Source organism: Megalobrama amblycephala, linkage group LG4 (assembly GCF_018812025.1).
Source record: "Megalobrama amblycephala isolate DHTTF-2021 linkage group LG4, ASM1881202v1, whole genome shotgun sequence".
NCBI lineage: Eukaryota > Metazoa > Chordata > Actinopteri > Cypriniformes > Xenocyprididae > Megalobrama > Megalobrama amblycephala.
In genome coordinates this window covers 26966358-26993381 of record NC_063047.1, presented here as the reverse complement: position 1 = coordinate 26993381, position 27024 = coordinate 26966358, and the positions used below count along the sequence as shown (strand labels likewise).

General features: G+C 37.3%; 1 protein-coding gene across 1 annotated transcript in view; it reads right to left on the bottom strand.

Moving 5' to 3' along the window:
• si:dkey-215k6.1 (transmembrane protein 132C) overlaps positions 1–27024 on the bottom strand; it is a 232017-nt gene that overhangs the window by 150194 nt on the left and 54799 nt on the right. The window contains exon 2 of the mRNA XM_048188671.1: positions 12035–12920. Coding sequence (XP_048044628.1) covers positions 12035–12920 — 886 coding nt within the window. The remainder of the gene's footprint in view (positions 1–12034; positions 12921–27024) is intronic.

Genomic DNA, 27024 nt, shown 5'->3' with positions numbered 1-27024 from the left:
ATGAAAAAAATAGTTGATTACATGGGGGAAAAAAATACACAACATTTTATCATTGAAATTACTGTCGTTTTAATATTACTGTTACTGTTAGAGCCGTGTAAACAGAGCGAGTCTGGAAGGATAAAAGGAGGAGTAACGACAGTGGGGGATGAGAGAGGACCAGACTTGGGACATTTAAGCTGCGTTTTGTTTATGTATGTGCGGCAGTCTGCCAAGATGCACCTGTCGTTTACTTCGTTTTATTTATTTTGTCAATAAAAATGTACATTTATAGTTTGCCGGTTCCCCCTGCTTCCCTGAGCCCTGAACTTTGATACATTTATATTTAAAGCATTTTAAATAACACATTAAAATAAAACACTGGGGAAAATAATACCTTAAGAGGTACTCATTTAATTTTCCCTCAGATCTACCATGCGTTTTCTTCGCGTCAGTCGAGGCGAGCTCAGAAACAGCTAGGGCTGGGACAATACATCGATTCTTGAACGATACAATGGATCTGGATCGATCCTGATATTTTCTCTCTTGAATCGATTCTGAGCTTAGATTTAACAGCAGATGGCGCTCTAGGCTAGTTTTTAACCGCACACTCTCAAACGCTCACGAAGACGAGTGCGGGACAGCGCTCGTACGTTCAGCTGAGTCATGTAAGTGGTTAAATATACTTGCACCTCAGAATGCTTTTATGACACAAGATTTGTAATTCGCTTCAACCTTTTTGAACTTTATCAATGAATATTTTCGGTTTAAGTGGTGTGTGTAAAGGAACTGGAAGCAGGCAGTGTACTAGTGTTTCTAAAGCAAGTATAGTAGTGCCATCTGCTGTTAAAAACTAAGCTCAGAATCGATTCGAGAGAGAACCGCGATACACTGGAAAATATCAGAATCATTCCAGATTCTTTGTATTGCGAATCAAGATTCGATGTATTGTCCCAGCTCTAGAAACAACCGCTCTAAAGACAAGCGATGCGCGGGAGTATTTTGAATTAGAAAAAGAACTGAAAAGTTTTATGTGAGCTGTGACATGTCAAACTGGCATAATTTAATCTATTTTAGTGGCATTAATTATGGGATTTGACTGTTTGATTCATTGTTTCAAATGGATCATATATACACACATAAGTCTTTAGGGGGTTTCTTACTTTAGACTAGTCGACAAGTCGGTTACAAAACTTCTGTTTAAATGACTGTCAAATTAGTCGAAGTGCACATCCGTAGTATAAAGTAATTTAGATTAATACATGCTGAAAAAATTTGCATTGGTTGTTCATGATACAACATGTACTAAATAATGTTAACCATTCGAACCTTATTGTAAAGTATAACATTAATGATTTACTAACTAATTTATTTTGGTGGTTTGTTTCATGTAGTCTATTATCTCAACAATCAGTTCTCCAGTCAGTGAAAAGGTGGTCGGTTCTGAGAGGCTAGTCGATATTCTTTGGCATTCTTAAGCATTAAATTATTGCCATTAGAATTGCAGTTAGAGAGCTTTTTAAAAAAACATCCACATAATTGACTTGTGACAAGATTTAGATACTGCAGCTCTTCAGGGAATGAGATCAAAGGGGTTTTACCTCTGAATGAATGGTACATGGGCCCTCAGGGACCGCTTACCTTTCCATAAGTTTATACTGAACCCACTCAATGCTGCTATCAGAAGTCAGATAGATCAAGAAATAAGCTTCAAGCCTCTACTGGGAGCTCGATATGTGTTTGTGTTTGTTAGAGAGAGAAAAAAAAAATAGAGTTACAGGAGAGATTGTTGCAGACATTCTCTCTCTATAAAGGCCTTGCCCTCGGTGTTTGAAAGCGCCACGCTAAGTGCTTTTGAGATTAGAACTATACGAAATGAGACCAGACGGGTAATAAGACAAGCTCCAGCACAGGTGGGAAGCCACAAGTGCTCATGACCCTCCATCTACATCTCAGTTTAATGCAATCATGCGCATACACACGTTTAGCTTCCTATCACCTCTCCTGTTGAACATAATTACCCAGCAGTCCTGTACTTATCACGTCTACAGGCCAGCTTAACTACACAGACACACACATTTAGAGAGAGAGAGAGAGAGCGAAGTGCTTTCTGTAGATCTAAATGGATGAACGGGTCATCCCAAACATACACACACACACACACACACAGATATATATACACATCAATGAAATTGCTTGTGTATGGCTGAGCAGAACAAAGAAAAAAAATTCTGAGTAGGATTTCATTTTCATTAAGACCAATTCCCTTGAGATCCTGTAGGTCTGAGTCTTTTTCCTCCTCTTATACATCATGTCTTCTAACAGGGACTAATGATGCTCAGTGTCTGTTCAAATGAATATTTTAGAGTTGGCTAATGAGGATGAGAGAGAAGACGCACTATTGGAGAGAAAAAAAGTAAGAGAGAAAGCGAGATTTATGGAGGTAAAGTGGTGAGCGCTTGAACATTAGGCCACACTAGTAGGCAGCCGCAGCACTGATGCACTGTGGGACACCGGACGACAGACATTAGCACAATGGCTGGGTGTAGACCCAGAGAGCGAAATCATCCCTTTTTAAATATGTGTGTGTGTGTGTGTGTGTGTGTGTGTGTGTGTGTGTGTGTGTGTGTGTGTGTGTGTGTGTGTGTGTGCGTGTGCATTTGCTTATGAGTGTGTGCGTGGTGTGTGTGTTTGTTTGTGTATTTAGCAACATTTTGGGGACATTAAAATCTGACAAAAATGAGGACATCCTCAGTTGGAAAAAAAAAAATATATATATATATATATATATATATATATATATATATATATATTATATTATAACATATTATAATATAATTATAAGTTAAATATTTAGTAATTTTGTTGTGTTTGCATTTTTATTATTTGTGTTTTTTTTAAAATGTCTATATATTTTTTATTAAGTTTTATACATTTAGTAATTTTAGTACTTCAGCTTTAAATGAAAATGAAAAATGTTGCCTTGGCAACTAGTTTAATTTTTTTTATATTTAATTTTATTTCAGTTAATGTTTACTCTATTTCAAGCGATGAAAATATTTTTAATTTGATTATTATTTAAATATTTCGTTATTATTTATATATTATTATTCATTATTTTACTTTATTACTTTATTTATTTTATTTCCCAACTAATGACTCATCCGGGCTTTCCAATAAGTTGCACGTAAGGGGAAAAAAAGCTATATGCACCGATATATAGGTTGCGGCCCCTTTAAATCTCCCGCTCCCCCGCCCCGGAGCTCGCGCTTGCCTTGAACAGCATAAAAACAGTTCACACAGCTAATATAACCCTCAAAATGGATCTTTACAAGATGTTCGTCATGCATGCTACATGCATACATCGGATCATGTGAGTATAGTATTTATTTGGATGTATTACATTTGATTCTGAATGAGTTTGAGGCTATGCTGCATGGGTAAAGCTAACATTACACACTGTTTGAGAGATTTATAAAGAATGAAGATGTGTTTATGCATTATACAGACTACAAGTGTTTAAAAATGAAAATAGCGACGGCTCTCTTGTCTCCGTGAATACAGTAATAAACGATGGTAACTTTAACCACATTTAACAGTACATTAGCAACATGCTAACGAAACATTTAGAAAGACAATTCACAAATATCACTAAAAATATCATGTTATCATGGATCATGTCAGTTATTATTGCTCCATCTGCCATTTTTCGCTATTGTTCTTGCTTGCTTACCTAGTCTGATGATTCAGCTGTGCACAGATCCAGACGTTAATACTGGCTGCCCTTGTGTAACGCCTCGATCATGGGCTGGCATATGCAAATATTGGGGGCGTACACCCCAACTGTTACGTAACAGTCGGTGTTATGTTGAGATTCGTCTGTTCTTCGTAGGTCTTTTAAACAAATGAGATTTATATAAGAAGGAGGAAACAATGGAGTTTGAAACTCAATGTATGTCTTTTCCATGTACTGAACTCTTGTTATTCAACTATGCCAATATAAATTCAATATTTAATTCTAGGGCACTGTTTTTTTCTTCTTAAAAACTATAATTTTGTCATCCGGGCTTTCCAATAGGTTGCACGTGAGGGAAAAAAAAAGTAGCGTCCTGGGTTTATATCTTACACTGCCGCTTCAGTGCAGTATAGCCACATAGCTATGTAACAATGAGCACGATCTCCCGAGACACTACAATAGGCTACTAATAATTCATTAATAAGGGCTGTTTTCTTGTACAAAATTAAATATTTTAAGTTAAAGGTACAGTGACATGTAAAAAAGACAAGATTCTAAAAATGTCAAGATCAAATGCCTGACACAGTATTTTCACAGACTAACACACGTCACATCTCTGGCATAGACTACAGTATTTAAAATAGCATATATGCATTAGTTATATTCTCAATTTAATTTACAGAGCAATTCCTGCAAAGATTTTAGGTTAACTATAGTCTATAGAAGAGACTAGGATTAGTGTATGTATTTTTTTTACAGTCTATGGTGTCGACTCGCAAGACTCGCAGCGGAGCGGGGCGGGGGCGTGCATCACGATGGTGTCTCTCCATCGTGATGTCGGTCAGCCATCACGATGGACGATGATATCGTCCATCGGCACAACCCTAACGTCAACAGGTTTGTGTGAGGTTCAGAGGCAGTATAAAGTAAATGTCCTGATTAGTACATCTTCGGTGTGTGCATGTGCATGCTATAGTGGCTTTTGTTTTGGCTAAAGCAGAGCTCTGTGAGGATGCATAAGATTTGTAGCTTTGTGGACTTAGCATTGCAATACTAGCACTAGAAATGTCTTTGGCACCTAATGCTGATGTAAAAGTCTCTCTCATTGATCAACCTGTCATTAAAATTTGCATTGCTGATGTACTGATCTACAGAATCCCAGCAGATCAAGATGAAGCCTGTTTTCTGCTACTCCCAATAACACAGGATACAAAAAGGTGAATCACAAAAGAACATATTTTGAAAAATGTTTGTGATTTTTTTTTTCCTCCATACAATGTTCTTTGGACTCCAATGACGTTCCTAATAGCTTATTTTTTGTGTTCCACTTGAGAAGAAAGTAATATTTGGAATTACATCAGAGTGAGTAAATGATTTATATTAAAATTTTATTTTTGAGTAAACAATCCCTGACACGTCACAAACTTTGCACACTGGGCACATCAGTTGGTGACACTGTTTGCACAGATCTATGCAAAACAATGTGATGCAAATTGTACTTTAATAAATTTGTTTACACGTATGTTTACTCCCCACACCAATCACCTGAGAAAAAGCACAGAAATATGTTTTTCAGTTGAATGTAATTGTGTATTCCAGATAGTACTGATTACAAAACTCTTGACAAATCCCTGAATATTTTTCTTAAATTTAGTTTTCTTATTACATTCTGATTTGTTAACCATGGACAAAGTCTACAAGCAGATGAAATCTAAAACACATCCAATCCAAAGTCCTTTGATTGCGTTACGCAGTCAGGGAGAATGAAAATGCAGATTTTTTTTTTAAGATGTGAAAGAAGAGAGAAAACAGGAGTGGGGTGGAGAGAGAGGAACAGTTAAAGCACAGCAGATAAAAGAGGAATGAGGCATACAGACACGTGCTTAACAGGATATGGAGTTGAGCTATATATAATATAACGGTAACACTCTACAATAAGGACTCATTCGTTAACTACATTAGCTAGTAAGTAGTTAAAGTGAACACTTCTACAGCATTTATTAATCTTACTAAATGTTAAGTTCAACATTTACTGATAAGTTTTTAAAATCAACAGTTGTATCCGGTAACATTAGTTAATGGACTCTGAAGGAACATGAACACGCTGTAAGAATATATCAGTCATTGTTAGTTCATGTTAAAAAATAAAAACATATTGTAAAGTGTTCCCAATATACTATACTATATGCTATATTTAATACTATACTATACTGTATATGCTCTACCGTTCAAGTTTTGGGTAGTTACAACATTTTCAAAGTCTTTTATGGCTGCATGTCTTTGATCAAAAATACAGTAAAAATTTGTGAAATATTAAAAATTACCGTTTTTTATTTTAATATATATTAAAATGTAATTTATTCCTCTGATGGCAAAGCTGAATTTTCAACATCATAACTTGTCGACAGTCGTCAGTGTCACATGATCCTTTAGAAATCATTCTAATAAATTGATTTGAAGCTCAACATTTCTTATTATCATTAATATTGAAAGTAGTGCAAAATGCTAATAATATTCACCATTACTTAAATAGGGTGCAAATAGCATCTGCCAAAAAAAAAAAAAGTTTGATTGTGCAACTATTATTACATTGTTTTATCCTATAATCACATTGTTCTGTCGAAAACAGTATGTTTTTGTGGTTAATGTCTTGTGCTTTTTGTCTTCTCTTTAGTTGAAGTTCTTAAAATAAATGAACCTAGCCTTGCAAATTGGGTGAAAACCTGTGCAAATCTCTTAAATAGTAGGCTATGCAAAACAGTTTAGACACTTGTGCTTACTGATTTGAGAACAAGTACTAAAATTGGAAAAATGTGGCAAATCATCTGAGGAAAAATGTACTGTTTTGTTCACCAAGCATTACATTACAATGTGTAAATGTTTCCTTTTGAAACATTGTTTGACAGCTGTGTTGCACACATGATAAAACAGGACAGACAGAAGAATTATTTCCAAAACTGTGATCAAATGAGATGTTCTAATTCATCTAAACTCATAACTTCCTCCTAAACGCGCAAAACAAAATTACCCATCTGCCCATTTGACTGAGTTTCTGTGTGCCTGTGTGAATGTTTTTTTTTTTGTTTTGTTTTTTTGTCTAACAGCTTGTCGCAATATAAGGAGACTGATGTACTGTAAACAAGCCAGTAGATGTGCTTATATTAACCAAAAGAAATCTAAATATTCTAAGTTAGTCAGATCACATTTTTTATTCAAAAACCAACATGTGTATCCAGAGTCTCAGTATAGAACATTCTCAACTTTTTGACTTCAATATTTTCAAGCTTGTATTAACTGAAAAGATGTAATTTCCTTATTAAAAAAAATAACCAAATACTAAGAAATATCTTGATTTTTAATTTTTAATGATTTTTAATTGAAAGTCTGTTAAGGCCCCCCAGGTTGAGAACCACTGATCCTGATCCTGTGTGACAGAAGACAAAGAATATATAAAAGTTTTATCTTGGTAAGGTCGATTCAAACATCTGTAAAGGTGCGCTTTTTTCAAAGACCTCTGTTGTGTATGACAGACAAACAAGGAAAAATACCAACTATACAAACTCGGTTTTGATTTTGGAGGGAACAAATGAAGCTGTTTTTAGCTATTTCAATCTCCTCCTCTGCAACAATGAGGGCAGAAATTTGTGATTTTCTAGACAAACAAACAACGACTGGCAGACTTTTCCCATCATCGGTAGGAGGAAAACATTTTGATTTTCTCCATCTAAACAGATAGCAGGTGGCGAAATGAAAGACATCACACATCTTTTATAGACCCAAACGACACCAGCAGGAGTGGCTTTGATGTCGCAGCATTGTTCAACTAGCAGAAACAATAGCATCTTCCTCTGCCAGCATGCATCTGTCTCTCTGCTGACGGAAGTTAATTGAGATAGGAGAGACGTTATCCATAGCTACTTTCCTGCAGATAATCGCAATACCAGACATAAATACAACTAGATGGCATCACAAAAACTTAAGTAGTAAACCAAGCACATTGCCCTCCTAAATCAGTAATAATGACTGTGTACGGATGCAAATATGCACCTAAAGTCTTATCAGTGATTATATGAGAGACTCGGTTGTTATACTCCCTGAAACAACCTCAACGTAGTGCTCCTTCATCCATTTTAATGATCCTTACATCCTGATGGCGGAGACTAATTATTGCCTATTATAAAACTCAACAGCAGTGATAGAGAGGAGCGGAGCTGGTGGGACGTGTACGGCGGTAGTCTGGAGCTCTGCTTTATCTGCGCGCTGATGAATAACTCTAATCTATCATATGTCTGGGAAAGCCCTAAGGCCTCCAGAATGAAAAGCTGCCAGTGAGTGTGCGAGCAGCAGTGTGTTCATGTGTGAACTGTGACTTTAAAGTTCACCAAACTGTATGTGTGTGTATTGTTAGCATTGAATTGTGGGAGTTCTATGGGTGTAAATATTTGCTCTGACTGCTTGATTGCGATGATATAGCAGCAAACTTTGAAATTAACAATGATATGATCATGTAATGACAATGAAAATCCACAAACTACACCAAACTTATACTTTATAGTCACCTGAAATAGACAAGTACATACATAAAAGTTAAAGTGAAAAGGTGTGTTTTAATGAGCTAAGGCTATGTTCACATTAATTCGGATACATTCAAAAATGCACCTTTTTCTCTACATTTTGGCTTTTCGTCCACACTGAGACATTTTTGTCCAGTTAAAACAGAGTTCTTTGAAGACTCTAACCCAAGTGGATGAATGTGAAAATGGTGTTTTTGCATTGTAGTGTAGACTGTGAAAATGGAGATATTCGAAATAATGTATGTTTAGTCATGTTATGTATATTGTATGTCTGTGGTTGTACTGCCATTGTTCTGCCTGCTATTTGCTTTCATATTGTTGCTAAAGATGCAAAGATGACAGAACATTTACTTGCAATTGCTGTCCTGCGTCAAAACATGTTGACAGTTGCATTTTAGATCATACATGGAATGACGATATTGAGTGCAACCTGAATGCACCAGAGAGTGGTGGGATATTTTAGTAATAAAATAATCATGCCAGAAAAAAAGTGCGAGAATATTTTTATATTTTGTCTCTCGGTATCAACTCTTATAAACTTATATCAACTTTTATAAAGTTTTACTCGTTAACCCTTTCCAGATGTTTTGGAAGAGCAATTTTGGAAACGCTTAAAAACGCCAGTGTGGACGGAGAGTGTTTTAGAGGGGTCATGATATGAGAAATCAAATTTGCCTTGATCTTTTGACATACAGTGGTGGTCAGAATTATTGGCACCTTTGGTAAATATCACCAAAGATGACTATAAAAATAAATTTGCATTGTTTATCCTTTTTATCTTTAATTGATAAAATTAGCAAAAATCTAACCTTTCATTAAAGGAAAAGAATTGAAAGTGGGGCGAAAATCACATTATGAAATAAATGATTTTCTCCAAAACACGTTGGCCACAATTATTGGCACCCTTTAATTAAATACTTTTTGCAACCTCCTTTTGCCAAAATAACAGCTCTGAGTCTTCACCTGTAATGCCTGATGAGTTTGGAGAACACCTGACAAGAGATCAGAGACCATTCCTTCATTCAGAATCTCTCCAGATCCTTCAGATTCCCAGCTCCATGTTGGTGCTTCTTCTCTTCAGTTCACTCCACTCATTTTCTTTAGGGTTCAGGTCGGGAGACTGGAATGGCCATGGCAGAAGCTTCATTTTGTGCTCAGTGACACATTTTTGTGTTGGTTTTGATGTTTGTTTTGGATCATTGTCCTGATGGAAGATCCAACCACGGCCCATTATTGGATTTCTAGCAGAAGCAATCAGGTTTTGATTTTTTTATCTGTTGGTATTTGATAGAATCCATGATACCCTGTATCTAAACAAGATGTCCAGGACCTCCAGCAGACAAATAGGCCCACAACATTAAAGATCCAGCAGTATATTTAACCGTGGGCATGGGGTACTTTTTATCCATGTGTGCACCAAACCCATCTGGTGGGTTTGCTGCCAAAAAGCTCTTTTTTTAGTTTCATCTGATCATAGAAGCCGGTCCCGTTTGAAGTTCCAGTCTTGTCTAACAACTGAATATGCTGGAGACTGTTTCTGGATTTTTCTTGAAACCCTCCCGAACAACTTGTGGGGATGTAGGTGCTGTTTGATCATTTTTTTAAGGCTTTCTGAGAATCAAGACTCAACTAATTTCTGCAATTCTCCAGCTGTGATCTTTGGAGAGTCTTTGGCCACTCAAACTCTCTTCACTGCGCATTAGGACGATTTAGACACAGGTCCTCTTCCAGGCAGATTTGTAACATCTTTAGTTTATTGGAACTTCTTAATTATTTCCCTGGTAATGGAAATGGGGATTTTCAATGTGTTAACTTTTTTCTTATAGACATTTTCTGATTTGTGAAGCTCAACAATCTTTTGCTGCACGTCAGAACTATATTCTTCGGTTTTACTCATTGTGATGAATGTTTATGTGAATTTGGCCTTTGTGTTTACACATATTTGTACTCCTGTGGAACAGGAAGTCATGGCTGGACAATTTCATGTTCATGATCACCCTGGTGTGCCAAAAAAATGTAAATATGAATGGGAATATACTTCAGAGATATTTTACTCATAAAAAATTCTAGGGGTGCCAATAATTTCATAATGTGATTTCCCCCCCAATTTCAATTCTTTTCCTTCAATGAAAGGTTCGATTTTTGCTCATTTTATGAATTAAAGATCAAAAGGATAAACAATGCAGATTTATTTTTACAGTCATCTTTGATCATATTTACCAAGGGTGCCAATAATTCTGACCACCACTGTATGAGAGGTCTTTGTACCATTAAAACATCCTGCAAATTTGATGTCCTCCTCATTATAAAGAGTTTATTTAATCAAGCTCTAAAAATGGCTCGTTTGGATATTGTGCGATTTGTGGCGTCACACGGGCAAATATATATGTATATGATTGCCTCCAGTGTAAGACATAAATGAATAGTTTTACATCATTGCAACCCCGGGTGCCGCCCATTGGCATTCAGTCGCTTAACAGATGACATTGGCCTACATTGGATGTGAGCGTCGTGTCAAAAGCAAATAGAACACATTATAATCACTGTCGGGTTTAAATAAACAGATGTGCATTAAGGTTCTAACACTCCATGCACTTGAGTCTGTCGACAAAATGGAAGAGTGGAAGAAAGCTTTGACGCGTCCAGTTTAAACAACTCATTTGCGTCTCTGTACAGACTTCAGAAGAATCTAAGCATCGGAAAAAAGTGGATGGTTTATTTTAAATGGCATCCTGGATCGTGCCTGAGAATTATATGTTCATTCAGAGCATTTGTTTTGTAAACAAGGCATACTGGAATGGAAAGTTTGCAAAGAAACTTTTGTTGAAAAATGAAGCAGCCAACTGATCTGACTGCATCACAAAATGTAAGTAAATGATTTCATAATGCTTTGACTGTAAATGATGGTTTTATACGGATAATGTTTTTGAAAAACTAACTTGTGCTCAGCAGCGAGTGGGCGTTGATACTGTTTTCTTATGCAGTGACGTTAGCCAATCATAACAGTGGTCGTTCACTGACAAGCTTTAAAGGAGCCGTCCCTTAAAAATGGATCATTTAAGACAGAGGGTCAGAATGAGGGTTGAAAATAATTGTTTTTATGCATATTTAATTGTTTTATTTTTTTTAGCAAAAAACTTTATCAACATTATTTAGTGAACCTCAAGGAACATATTAAAGTGATAAAGAAAATCCATGTCATGACCCCTTTAAAATGAAAACTGGATTTTCAGATATATCCGGATTAATGTGGATGTAGCTTAAGATGGTCAGAGTAAATTTAGAGCAGAGGTGTCCAATTCTCCTGAAGGGTCGCCATCTTGGAGATAAACTCCCCATCAGGAAAGATGGCCATCAAGGAGAAGGACCTGATTTACAGTGTTCACATACAAGCCATCCTGAAACTAACAAAAACCATTTGTAACAATGCGATCAACATGAATCTGCAATGGAGCCGCACACACTTTAATTTCTCACCTACATCGTCTCCACTCATACTCTCTATCAACACAGCACTAGACTTTCCAGAAAAAGCGAAGACTACTAAAACTGCACTTAACCTTAATAGGGATGCACAATATAGTGATACCATATTGGTTATCGGCCAATATTCTGTCAATACTGGATATATATTGGCCGATAATGGAAATGCATGCTCATTTCCACTAATTTGAAATTAGATTACCTTTACATAAGCACAAGAGATACAACCTTTACAAAGGAGTGTGCATGTATTTTGTCCTACCTCAGTGTGAACTGCTCAGTGGCGGCAGCAGTATTCATTAGTACTTGAAATCCCACAGTCTGTCCCTGTTTAATTGGGCTGGGGGGCGCCAGAATCTCAACGTCTCCATCCAGTCTAAGTCGGTTTCTGGGCGCTTTGTTGTCTCCAGTGGCGAGAGTCACCGTCCCAATCCTCTGCATATCTCCTTCTTGCCCTACAGACTTTCCTTGCGCCCTACCCGCTATGCAATCTTTTCCCAGGGTCTCTGGGGGAAGGATGGAATAGTGCAATTCCACCGTGATGGGAACGGGTTCCTGTGTGCGTCTACGTGGCGGAGGAGCGTTGAACCAGGTCGTAGGGATGTCAAGCTGGGCTACACAGATCCCCATGTTTCCCTCCAGTCGACAAGCAGTTGATACGGAACCTTCCCCTGGATCACGGATCCCAACGACACGGATACACGGGAGTAGTTCCGCAGGAGGATCCACATCATCCCATCTGCGGCCTGCCAGGTAAAACAACACCTGTATTTGAGGGCGATCAACTCCTATCCTCCTGCTCACCAGGTGCGCTCTCACCTTCCAGCCCAGCGTGAGGTGTGTAGAGGTGTGGAAGGAACGTGGAAGCGCCCCCTGGAGGAGCTCTGGTGGTACTGGCGCCTCTGCAGTGAGGTTGCCATAGCTACAGTTGACCGACAACAGGGGAGCAGGGCCAGCATCGGGCAAGTGGAGAAAGAGAGGCTCGCTGCGTGTCTGCAAGCTCCCGTTACGCATCACTTCCTGTGTGGCTTCCCGGAGAAAGAAGGATGACTCTGCACCTTGCAGTTGGCAGGACACTGGGAGGTACGTGGGTAAGGATGAGGAGAACCTGGGCACGAGATCACTACCTCCACCCCTGCTCTCACACACTGCAGAGACAAAGAGAAAGAGATTTATCTGTATGTTTATTTAATTTCAGAGACACTTCAGATGTTATTACAAGTCAAAATTGCTTTCTGTTATAATTTAAAGTGTCCCCTGGTTTTTGTTTTATCTCATTTAACAAGAGCATTTATTTACAAAGAAACAAATTAAATTAAGATAATTAAGGTAATTGTACAAGTGTGTAGAGAGAGTAAGTCAATGTTCTGAGTGCAACATTGACTGACGGTATGGTACAGCAACAAAAAAAAGAGAAAGATTCAGAGAAAATTGTTATGTATGCACAGTCACACTACTATATACACTACATTTTTTTATGTAATTTTTGTGATAACAGCTGAATTTTCAGCAGCCATTACTCCAGTCATCAGTCACGTGATCCTTCAGAAATCATTCCAATATGTTGATTTGGTGCTCAAGCAACATTTTTTATTATCAATGTTGAAAATGGTGGTGCTGTCTAATATTTTTGTTAAAACCGTGATAGTTTTTTCAAACACAAGACCTAAAACATTACTACTTGAGCTGAGCCGCAAATAACTACTCAGGAGCTGTGAAAATGACATCACAAAATGTGCTGATGGCACCACAAAAAAGTGCACAAGCCTTAAAAAGTGCAGCAGCACAACTGGCCTCAAGCAGGTTATGTACTTCTTTGGTTGAGAAATGCCAATTTTTGCTTTTTTAAATAGCCTGCCTTTTCATTATCATTTAAATACAAATGTTCATATAAATAAATAAAAGATCTAGCCTAAAGTATCAATACAGTGTGTTATTGTGAGAAAAAATAACTGTTATATATCCATATACTGTGTGCTTGACTCATTACAACCCTACTTGTATCCAAAGTGACAATGCGTTCATTTTATCATTATGCTGAACCCATGACCTTGGCATTATTAACACCATGCTTTACCAGTTGAAAGACAGGAATCATTTGTAGCCCCTCTGGCTCACATTCACACAACTGCTTCCACCTCCACTGGACAGGGCCTTTTTGAGTGTGTGTCTGTTTGTGAGTGTCAGGGTGTAAAAACAATGATGGAAAGGCATTTTTTGTGCTCAGGGATGACTTATTTGAACTCTTTTTCAAAACATGACCCAAAAAGTCAACAAGTCATCACTGAAATTGAAATCTGTCATTTAGCGGACATTTTTATCCAACGCAAAAGGTCCCACAGGAGCAACTCAGGGCTAAATGCCTTGCTCAAGGGCAGAATGGTACTACAGCAGGACTGTGACCTCAGTAAATTCCCATCCCTGAACAACTACAGGATCAGACACCAAACTGTTCAGCTGCAAGACCACAACTTTTCTCGACAACCGCTATCCAGGCGTTCCAGACCGAGGAGATGCAGAGCAAATGAATGGTAATCAGCTGTCTCCTCAAAATAGTCTGTCAAGCAGCGGAAAACCGTCTACATGCTACGCACATATAGTATACTCGTTTACTCTGTTGCACACAATAGCACCAAATTAATAAAAAAGTATCTTTCCAACAAGCTGACGTAAATACTAATACATACAAGGTGCAAAGTGTCATGCACACAAATACAAAACACCATCACAGTAACATGACATTAAAACAATGCAATAGACATTAATTTCCCAACATAAGATGTAAAAAACTCTAATGTACAATACTGAGAAGAAAGAAAAAACTAAGAAAAAACAAAGTTATTTCAAAGAAAAACCATCAAATGTCAGGCAAAGAGTTTGGGAATGTCAATTTATCCAAGTTTTCACTGTAAATTATTAGATGACTTGTTCTTTTTCGCTTGCAAAAACTGTAAATTTAACAGTATTTTGAAAAGCTTTATTGTCATTGTACAAATATACAACCAGCAATTTCGATGTATATTTGTACAATGACAATAAAGCTTTTCATTTCATTTCATTTCAAAGTATTTTGAAATGTCCTGTTAAGATTTATTATAGTTTCTTCATACACAGTATAGGAACTTAAAGTTTAACCAATTAACAGACTGTTACGTTACCATTTTTACTGCCTTTTATCTTTAAAAATCATGTTTTACAGTATATGGTAGCACTATATTGTGCACATAATATCATCCCAATATCTTTTAAACTTGTTTCCTGGTTAATTGAAATCTGTGTACCATAACTCCCACAAGTTGCATTCAAGTCATGCAATCTGATTGGTACAAATAACATTTTTTATTTTATTTTTTTAGAAAAAGGTATTTAGGCTACAGTGAGAAGCTCTACCACATCTGTGCTCACTCATGCTTAATTAAAGCATAGAGTCAATCCTTCACCTTTCTCTAAGGGTACCTCTATCATTGTAAAATCCCTCAGCACATGTTCGTATTTTCCGTTAAGTCTGTGATGGAGCATATCAGATCAATCTGCCAATCAAATGTAACAGTCTGCCAAACAGACTGAGTGTGCCAAATGCTTCAATGAATCAGACCCTAAATTTACAGTTCTTTCCCGTTATAATTTTAGATCTGTACTGATAGAGCCAGTATGAAGCAAAATGATCTTCTAACAGACAAGCACACGCACATGCCATGTGCCACATTTGCAGCATAAAGGCAGCTAAAGATGATTAAATGCAAGACCAAGCATGCAATTGCATATTTGTATGCAAATAAATGCAAAAAAAGACCAATTGTAATGCAAAAATTACAATGACATCACTGAGAGTTAGATGTTGAATTGCAATATTGCAACACAATAGATTTTCGATTTTAATCTTAACTTCCTTACAATCTATAAAAAAAATATTTCATGTCAAGTCACCTTTATTTATATAGCGCTTTTTACAATGTAGATTGTATATATATCTTATATATATATAATCGTATATCTTATTATATTGTGTGTATTATATATATATATATATATATATATATATATATATATATATATATATATATATATATAAATATATATTTATATTCATTTCATTTTAATCCTTATTAAAGTTAAAAAATCTATTCAGTCAAGAGCAGTGAGTGATTTCCTTGTCTTTTGTTGTTTGATTAACATTAAAAACAGACAGCAGGAATATTAGGCTGCTGTCATTTAAAAACACAATGCACTGATCCAATACGCTGATACTGTACACATGCTTTGTCTTTCACTACTGTTTACATTCACTTAAGACATAACTGACTATGTTACTAGGATACTCATCAAGACGGGCATATTGACAGTTTTTCTGTGAATTTGTCCATTCAATCGCAAGACTCAAAAGAGAACTCAATATACTGAGTATATAGATGCGGCTTTCCGTGTGCGCCCTTCAGATGAGTGCACACAAATCTTTTCACATGGCACACAACTTCTCATTCGCTTCTTCTTGCTCTTGAATGTTTGAAGTGGCGAGGATTAAAAACGAGTAAATGTATTTCATTTAAACAGACTGCAGCCTGTGCTGTTCAGGTCTCACCAGTGCTTAGTTTTTATCAGCAATGACACTACAAGCTTTAGAAACACACATACTCTGCTTGCTTCCGGTTCATTTACACACACCACTTAAACCTAAAATAATCATTCATAAAGTTCAAAAAGGTTGAAGCGAATTACAACGGTGTTTGCAGTGGACTGTGTTTACATTAATATTGCGTCATAAAAGCATTCTGAACAGAGGTGCAAGTATAATGTTTTTAACCACTTACATGACTCAGCCGAACGCACGAGTGCTCTCCAGCAGTCTTCTTCGTGAGCATTTGAGTGTGCGGTTAAAAATTTGCCTAGAGCGTCATCTGCTTTAAAAACTAAGCGCAGAATCAATTCAAGAGAGAAAATATCAGGATCGATACAGATTTATTGTATCATGAATTGAGAATCAATATATTGTCCCAGGCCTACTGTTTTGTCCACGTCTATTTGATCATCACTGTTGTAACGTATTGGGAAGCCAGAATGTGTATCCATTGACAGAAACATACATTAGCGGAACTCTGTCTGTTTTACACTTTATTATTTTCAACAAACCATATTATATACTGTATGTGTCAACAGATTTGAGCTTATCTGCGCTGCAACTCCGCGCCGAACCGTGGGTAGAGAATGGTACGGTTGATTTTTTACAGAGAACCGTAAATATGCATCAGTCTGTATTTTAAGTGATTTGAACTGAAATAATCACAGACAATTGTGGACAAAATGAAGAAAAAGCAGAAAAAGGAATTTCACTGCAGTGCTGGTTTACAATAAATTTCTTCCCACATTTATCTCTTTATCTTCATATAAGTACAGAAAAACTTGATAAATCTGAAAACGTGAGAGCTAAACAATATCACACATTTTACACAGCAAAAGTTTCAACCTCAGCTCATTATAAGCCAATATAAAATGATGTAATACACAATCCCAGTTTTTCAATCTTTCTTATTCTTGTATTTTTGTTTGTTTTCTCTCTTCTTTTTTATAGTGATACAACAGATTTCGTGCTGATTCAGAGAGTCTCATTTGCATGTTTTGAAACAGTGACAGAATAGAGACCAACAGAAACTCAAGCAGCTGTCTGGAATAAAACCAGAGGTTTATTGTGTTACTTTATCTCTCACACACTCTCTCTCTCTCTTTCTCCTCAGGTAGCGGGAGTGAAGCATAGTAAAGGTGTGAAAATATAATGAAGATTTGGTATGGCGCTGCGTCTCACAACAAGAGTTTAAACACATAATAATCCCTTCAGAGAGAGATACACCTTCAGTGATTCATTTCAAATCAACACTGAGACAAAACACACGTGAGGCCTTGTGGACCCAGTGTCCACAAGGAAAAAGATTGGTGACGGGAAAGAGAATGAATGAACGAACAATACACCAAACAAAGGGATGGATTCAATATAAGTTAACAAAGAAAATAAGATTCGGTCATCCACTACTGTAACCATGATTCTTGCTTTTTAAAAGAAACTGAGGGACAAATCAAAACTATTTTCTGTGGCAATTAACATTACGTTGCAAATAAAGCTTAAATTACCAGAGCATTCATTTAATGCTATAATACATTATGAGTCTCTCATCAGGAAATTACAGATGAATAAAGTCCATTCTGTCACTTCTACCTCACCACCAGCAATCATGACATAATCGCGGAGCCCCAGAGGACTGACACACACACAAAAAGAAAGAATTAAAAAGTGCAATGTTTTGTGGCGGCCCTGGGGAGCTGTGATACGGAGGTTGCACGCTATAAAGCACGTAGCTTCAGCAGATGGAGGCAGCATCGTCCCAAAAACAGCATCTCTCTGTGTCACAAGTTCGTTCTTTATGGCGCTCTCAGGGCTACAAAGAGGACCATAATTCTGAGCCCAAACACCTCCGCTCTGATTTGTTTCAGCCGCTGGTCCCAAGGCTGACGACACCCCACACATTTCTAACCTTTCACTTTCACTCCCTCTTTCTCAGGCCACTTTTCAAATGTCAAACATTTCTCACAAAGCTGAGGATTTCATTGCAGCAGGCAAGACGGCATCACCTAAAGCTTCAACTTATATATATAGCGTGAAGAGTTCAAAATCTTTCCCTTGGGTTCTTGGAATTGTATTTCTTCCCATTTATTCCTGCCAATTTAACCTCCCATCAATTTCATTATGGCAGATAAAGTGACACGTAGGGCTGTCGCGGTTAAGGAATTTCCCTTGCGGTATTTTTGAGTGGCTCAATAGCGCGATTATATATATATATATATATATATATATATATATATAATCTGTGTAACATGGTCATATTCAATAACGAAACTAAACAGATCATTGAAACAGGAAGTAAGTAACAGAAGAGAATGTCAAAATAAGGGTCTACATAACAGAACATAAACCTGACAGTAAGATCGTAGGGCTATTGTTATATGTATAATAGTTAGTTCCGATCCTTGAATCTGACTAAACAAGAGACTTTCTGCTGATATTTCACGAGTACAGAACTAACGTTACTCATTTTTGTGCGTTCCAGACGGGCTGTCAGACAGTGCAGTTACATTGTTGCGCCACAAGGACTGTCTTTGAGTCTTTAAAGGTGCTAAAGAGGATGTTTTGCTTTATACATTTTTTCAATATTACTTGAAACTGTCTTTACTAACTGATAAAAGACTATTTATTAGGTGCACTTGTAACGGAGGCCAGCTAGTAGTTGCTGTGCGAGTAAACCTCACTCCTCTGATCTCAAGAGATGCTCTAGCGACTGACGCTAGAGGTTGCAGCCTTTAGCCTCCTTGTTAGAGCGTCCGACTCCCATGCCGGAGACCCGGGGTGAGAAGGACCTGGACTAGAGGGGTTACATTGGTGCCGTGACCCGGATGGGAGTGAGGTTTAGGGGGGTGAGCGTAACGGAGGCCAGCTAGTAGTTGCTGTGCGAGTAAACCTCACTCCTCTGATCTCAAGAGATGCTCTAGCGACTGACGCTAGAGGTTGCAGCCTTTAGCCTCCTTGTTAGAGCGTCCGACTCCCATGCCGGAGACCCGGGGTGAGAAGGACCTGGACTAGAGGGGTTACATTGGTGCCGTGACCCGGATGGGAGTGAGGTTTAGGGGGGTGAGTGTAACGGAGGCCAGCTAGTAGTTGCTGTGCGAGTAAACCTCACTCCTCTGATCTCAAGAGATGCTCTAGCGACTGACGCTAGAGGTTGCAGCCTTTAGCCTCCTTGTTAGAGCGTCCGACTCCCATGCCGGAGACCCAGGTTCGAGACCCGCGTAGGGCGGGGTGAGAAGGACCTGGACTAGAGGGGTTACACACTGAAAGTAATAATATTAATATACATCATCTGTGCACGTGGTAGGACCTTAAAAACATCAGCCAATCGTTTACACGATCATCGCGTAAACGACTGGCCCTTTGGCTTGTCAATCAGTGCCCTGACGTTCCTTGTGAGAGACGTGCGCGGCTGCGCGCTCCAGTAACTTTCCACACTCTACAGGCGCCGCATGCAATGTTTTTGTCAGGAGACAGGAGTAACAACTGCAGATTATGAGTTACCTGCGGTGAGTCCGACATAATGAATCCACTAATAAGACACAGCGAATGCCGGTGGTAAACACGACGTGCCAACATGCACGAGTTTTGGGAGCCGTTCCCTCGAAATTCTTACGCATGCGCTCATTTCAAAAACTCAGTAACAGTCTTTGGTTTCTCAGTCGACGAAAAGATCCTCTTTAGCACCTTTAAACCGTTCATTCAAATGCACTTTCAAAAACGCTGATTCATTTAAAGATAGATGTAGTGAAACAAGCTGTTGAAATCATTTTAACTTTGAGCGCCACTTTATAAGGCTTAGCTGACCAGTAATGCGTCAATGCTAAGTGAGAGATTTCTATCCTTGGAAACCACAACCTTTTTTTCCATCAATATATGTCTTGGCCTGAAGGACAGACGCAGGTAATCGCGCACGCTCAGTCGATCTTGCTCACATTCAATGTTTAGGCTTGTTTAGTGCAAATCTACTGAGCCTCTGTACAAATCACCATGGTACACATTATGCTATCACAGGGGTAGACAAGTTCGGTCCTAGAGAGCCGCTGTCCTGCAGAGTTTAGCTCCAACCCTGAAAAAAAACCTTCAGCTGTCTATAGCCTTAGTAATCCTGAAGAGCTTGATTAGCTTGTTCATGTGTGTTTGATTAAGGTTGGAGCTAAACTCAGCAGGACAGCAGCTCTCTAGGACCGAACTTGCCTACCCCTGTGCTATCATTATTAACTTTTTAAATATTTAGTACACATGCATGAAGTGTAAAACGAGAAGGACATAACCTTTCAAAAAATAAAACGTGCAAATATTGCTATTACTGCGTTTTTTGCAGTCCTCTGCGGTTGGCTCGTCAATAGCGCGGTATTACGATATTGCGGTTATCGCGACAGCCCTAGTGACACATGATAAACCCTATGGTAACTCTTCCATTTTTATCCAAGGTTTTATCCCAACCATGACAAGTGACATATTTGACAGTCTCGCCTAGCCAGACTATGGAGTTGTTCATACTGCAGTGTGTTCTGGTCAAAAATAGGTTACTTAAGTCACTTTCCACCATCAGGCCGGATGGTTCTAAGAACAGTAAGGAACGGTTCCAGTTGTATTTCCACTTGAGCCTGGTTATAGCACGGCACGATTACAAACCGTTCTCAGACCAGAATTCTGTGCTGGAACAATAGATGTAGTGATGTCAGAAACTCAGGATTGGTCAATTGTCTGTTGCCTGGCTACCAGTTTCTCTGTAGCTACAACTGGCGCATTTGTAATTTGTATTACATTCAAAAGATGACCGTTATCAGCCCCACAGTAGAAAATGAAACCATATTTGTACCGGCTGGGCCGGATCGGCACGGAATAGAAGGATTAAGCGAGAAACTTAATTCCTAAATTGTATAGATAAACTGACTGACCCAAACTTGTGTTGTATGTATATTTGCACTATATTATATTTGGGGTCCGTAAGATTTAATTTTTATTTTAAAGTAATTAATACTTTTGATAAATTTAATGCATCCTTTCTGAATAAAAGTGATAGTAAAGACTTTTTGTAAAGACTCTTTTGAACCTTCTATTTATCAAAGAAAATGCATCACAGTTTCCACAAAAATATTAAGCAGCACAACTGTTTTCAACATTGATATTAATAAGAAGAAATGTTAACTGGGAAAAAGACATTTTAAATATATATTAAAATACACAACAGTTATTTTAAATTGTACAAATATTTCACAATATTTACTGTATTTTTGAACAAATAAATGCAGCCTTGGTTAGCAAAAGAACATTAAAAAAAAATCTAACTTTTGAATGGTAGGGTACGTTTATTAGATTATCATGTGGTTCTCACCTATATTGTTCTAAAACAGTTACTTATAAGGTTCCATTTCAGTTAGTCTTTATCCAGAGTTTTCAAACTACAAACAAAGCCTGCTGTAAGATGAAAGCTGCTAGGCACTCCATCCTGTCCACTTTTAAAGTCTACTAGCCCCTTCATTGGCCCTACAATTATTTATATGCTGTAGGCTGTAGCAAATGACTCCTAAAAACTAAACACCATTCCAAAGATACTGGATGAGACCAGAGATGGCACAAGAACATCGGTAAGCATACAGCTGTATTCAGGGACCTCAGGGCATTCAAATAAAGATGCTGAAGAATCTAAGTATGTGTGTGTGGATATTATTTGGGCAGTAATGGAGTTGACGGATCATATGGTATTTTACGCCTGGATAAAAGAATTCTCCTCTGGCGTTTGTCCTCTGGCCCCTCATGGCAAGAGCAGCTGCTTCGTTCTGCTTCCAAAAACCGTGACCTTGTAGCAAGTGCACATTTACAAACACTCTCAAACTTTCTGACCTTTGCTATCTCATACACACACACACACTCGCTCGCTCAGAGTCGATCTCACTCTGTATCAAATTCAGACACACCCACCTTCACTCTGACATCACAGAGTAACTCAGGAGAACAAAAAAAAAAAAAGAATGATTTATAACCTAGTCCAAGACATAATTTGGTATACCCTCCTTCAAACACACACTCACTGAAATGCACAACCCTGCAGGAAGCTCTTCGGGTTAATCGGCTTCCTGCCTCCCACTAAGCACTAAAACTATTCGCCACATGGTTGCCCCAATAAACTCTGACCTTTGCCACAAACGACAAATGATCCATCACCAAGCTTCTCTCCAATTTTGTCTCTATCTATCTTTCTATCTATCCATCCACACCTTTCCTCGTTCCAACCTTTTTCATATTTTCACTACCTGGTGCATATGTGCTTTAATATTACTCTATATATATTTTAGAGAGAGGAAGTAAGAGTGAAAGTTAGCAAGAAAGTGATACAGGGCCTGGATTTCGTTTCAGAAAACTGGTGGGAATTCCCCCTTTTTAGACTTTTTATTTTTCTGGTAAAAATTACATTTCTCTCACTTAAATGTTTGTTCAATCAATGAATTTGTGTTTTTTCAATGGGGTAATTTTGTTTAATTTTAAGGAAGCTTGATTTCAAACTTTGAAGTAAACAGTCGGTAATAACATAAGAACAAATAAATTAAAACAGTAGCCCAAATAAATACAATAGAATAAAGAATTGTGAAATTACATTACTGGTTTGATCTGACAGTCTGACTGGCTTAATTTAGTCATTCAACCTACTTGCTACAGAATAAATGTTTGTGGGAATTTTCTGCATTATAGTGGGGAACCTGTGGGAATGAGTAAAATTATGAGCAATACCCACAAGCATAAAAAGCAGTCTTACCAACCCCAATCTTTTGAATGATACATATCTATTTGTATAAACAAACAAAAAAAAACAAACAAAAAAAAAAAAATCTTTTTTAAAAACTGGCACATAGGCGACCTTTGCCAACAAGTTCCAAAAAATAAATAAAAAAAAGAACACCAAGAAGATGTCACCTTTGAGAGGTGAAAGACACTGGCATGGACTGGCTGGTCAGTTTGGCATGGGTACCATGGCAACAAAACTAGAAACCTGGGGATTTGAACACTGTAATCAGACATGACAAAGACAAACTGCCACACTCCCTTCTGGTGTCCAAACCGACCATATGTAAATGACACCTATGAGAACAAAGAAAGCAGATCCAATTAAAGACAAGAGGGAGGAAAGGGTAGGAAACAAAGAGGGAAAAAATATCATTTTAGCACTGAATAGCATGTTGAATTCAATGTGTGTAGCCAAGAGAGGCAGAGGTGTGTGTGAAGTGTATGCTGACTTTGATCGTCACCACCTTGCGCAAATTGATTTGGCCCTAATTGAACATTTTAAGAATCGATTAAAATGTGCTGTGCAAACACACTTAGAGAGATCCATCAGATTCTGAGCTGGCTAAAGCAGAAATTTACACTCAGTGACTGGAGCTAGAGCCAACATTGGCACACTCCTGCCATCCGTATTGTTAGGGCTTTTAGAGAACGATAGAGAACGAGAGTGAGCAAATTTGAGTCAGTATCATAAATAAAACAACCTGATGAAGGAGTAAATTTATGTAGGCCTCATCATAGATGCCAGAACCGGAGGGCCACACTTTTAACCCACTCACCCGAAATCAGTGGAATGATATTAAAATATGTACTTCTGATGGCTTTTATTAAAAGCACATTCTTTGTATAGATTATAATAACAGATTAAGTACTTATGTACTGATACTTAAAATAAGCATGTTTTGGTCTCTGAACTCAAATTACTGATGTGCATAATATATATCCACTAATCTAAAAAGCAAAGAAAAGATCTAAAAAAAAAAAATCTAAAAAAAAAAAGAATGTAAAATTGCTAGGCTCAATTTCCAAATTAATATATTTTAATGATTTGGGATAAATTGTGCTTACAAATATAATAATAATAGTTATAAATATAACAATAATTGTCATTGATTGAACCTATATATTATTACTATTACTACTACTACTTATAATAATAATAATAATAGATAAGTTTAGTATTTACAGTGTTATGATGTCCAAAAAAATCCAAATCCAAAACGCACGCCCGCACCACCACCATTATGCCACATGCTCTAAACATTAGTTCTTCCGGATAAAATCAGACATCGAAAAGACATCTTGTACCTGTGTTGTCAAAGTAAAAAACACTTTTTGAGTGTTTCATGTACATATACATTCTGAGGCTAATAGTTGAAAATTTCATCTAACTTTACTAACTCTCAGGATACAGGAATTGAAAAGGCCTCATACAGTGAAAGAGAGAGAAAGTGTAAGAAAAAGTGTGAGCAATTTGCTTGAGGATCTATAACACTGCTCTCTCTTGGGCATCTCAGACTGTGCACATGTAAGTCTAAAACCCCATTCCCACCAAAGGTGTGAAAAAGCAATTTAAAATGGCCGCCGCCCACTGATATGGGATGGTACCACCAGGGTGGCGCTTAACCAAAACACACAGCCGGGGGTGATACAGACGAGCAAAATACGCTAGACAGCACTGAGCATTACGCCACCAGCTGCCTTCTGTGCCAATGAAATTCCCTAATTCTACTGAAAAATACATTAACATGTGAAAAACCTTTCCTCCGCTTCCCTCAACTGCCCTAAACACACATACACTTCCTCCGTCACATAAATACTTTATGCCTTTGGTAATTGCCATGTTTCACCAGATTTTTAATGCAACATTAATGAAAATATATTTTTTTTTCAAGGTTGAGAGCATATCATGCAACCGTTTCATGTTGTCATTCAATTTAAACACTTCTAATGACATCAACAGCAACTGGAAAGTGTTTTCTTCTAAATGCACTGCACAAAAGTTTAGGGTCGGTAAGATTTTTTAATATTTTTGAAAGAAGTTTCTTATGCTCACAAAGGCTGCATTTCTTTGATCAAAAATATAGTAAAACAGTATTGTGAAATATTAACTTTAATTTTAATATTTAAAATGATAATTTATAATTACTCTAGTCTTCAGTGTCATGTTCCTTCAGAAATTATTCTAATAGAATATTCTAATAGAAATAGATAAAGTCTTTACAATCACTTTTGATGAATTTAATGCATCCTTCCTGAATAAAAATATGAATTTCTTTCACAACAAAAAATCTTACCCAAACTTTGGAATGGTAGTTTAGTTAATTGCATTTAATCAGAACAGACCCCACACTGCTATAAAAAATTAGCAATGCCCTTTTGAAGTACATGTAAACAAAAAGTGGCAAATTATTCTAATTTTATACAACGATGCATCAAAGTATCAAATTCACTCTCTTTGCATTAAAACAACAGTACAGAGGGTGTGTGTCAGCGTGATAGTTGGCGTCCCAGTCATAGAGCCAGAGGCAGCTGATTCATAAGTGATCATAACAGACATCTAAATCAAGCAGCTTTGGGCTTTCATTGTTCTTTAGCGGATCAGCGAAGTGAGAGAGACAATAAGAGAGAATGATATGCTGCCAGTATATTTAGTGTTGTTATAATCTTTACAGTAATTACACGAGACGGTGTAATCTTGCCATAATGAATATAATTAGAATGTACAGCGCTCTATAAGCTCAACACAGACTGCCAACATTGGGCTGTCACTGTTGAGCCAATGAAGGCCATTAAAGACCTCCAGACTGCAAAAAATGCACAAGCATGTCCAATCGTTCCTGTATAACATTTGATTTAGAGGGACGCCTCTTATTGTTCTCACAACAGTTTTCCTGACTCATTACAAGTGATGAAAGCAGCTGACAAAGACACAAGGGGTTCTCCTTATAACTGTACTCTGTTGCTTCAAAATCTAAACACTAACACAGTCACACACTGCCAAAAAGCAGGTGAATAGGAGGTCAGACACTCCAGATGAATGAATCATCTCAAATGTATCTCAAATTAGTGGTTCCCTCTTTTTTTTTTTTTTTTCACATATCCAGGGGGAGCATTTGTTCTGTTCCAAAAATGTAGTAAGCTAAATAAGGAGGCTACATTTTTAGCTATCACAAGCGTGGCACCAAAGGTAAGCAACCTAACTATTCTGCCTCCAAAAACACCTAATTTGTGATAAAAAATAGTTCAGTATTATTCAGATGTATTATTTTACCCAACATTTGTGACCAATGAATTTCCAGTGACCTTTCCATTCATCAACACTACTTGACAAATAATTTTATAGAGATTGCTGGAGTGGATTTCCATTTGTGCAATCAAACTCTGAACCAGTTTTAGAGTTCAACTCTCTCTAATAAGTAAAAAACCACTGAGATTTGAATGTTACTAAACAGAAGAATTGCTGAAAGAGCAAAAACAAAGGTTACTATAAGCTGTTTAAATGTAATATACCATTCTGGTATCAGTAAGATTTTATTTAGTTTGATTTCCAAATGAAAATGAATACTTTTATTCAGCGAGGATGCATTAAATTGATCAGATGTGAAAGTAAAGACATTTATAATATTATAAAAGATTACTTTTGTAAATAAAAAAATAAAAAATAAAAAAAAGTTCAAAAATCGTGTAAAAATATTAAGCAGCACAATTGTTTTCAAAAATTATAATAGTAAAAAATGTTTCTTGACCACATTGTTCTGTAGTGAGCTGTTTACAGATGCTGTACTTTAAGGTACACAAGTGTGGCTCCAAAGGTAAGAAACTGACCTATAAACACCCCCTATAACACCTCATTT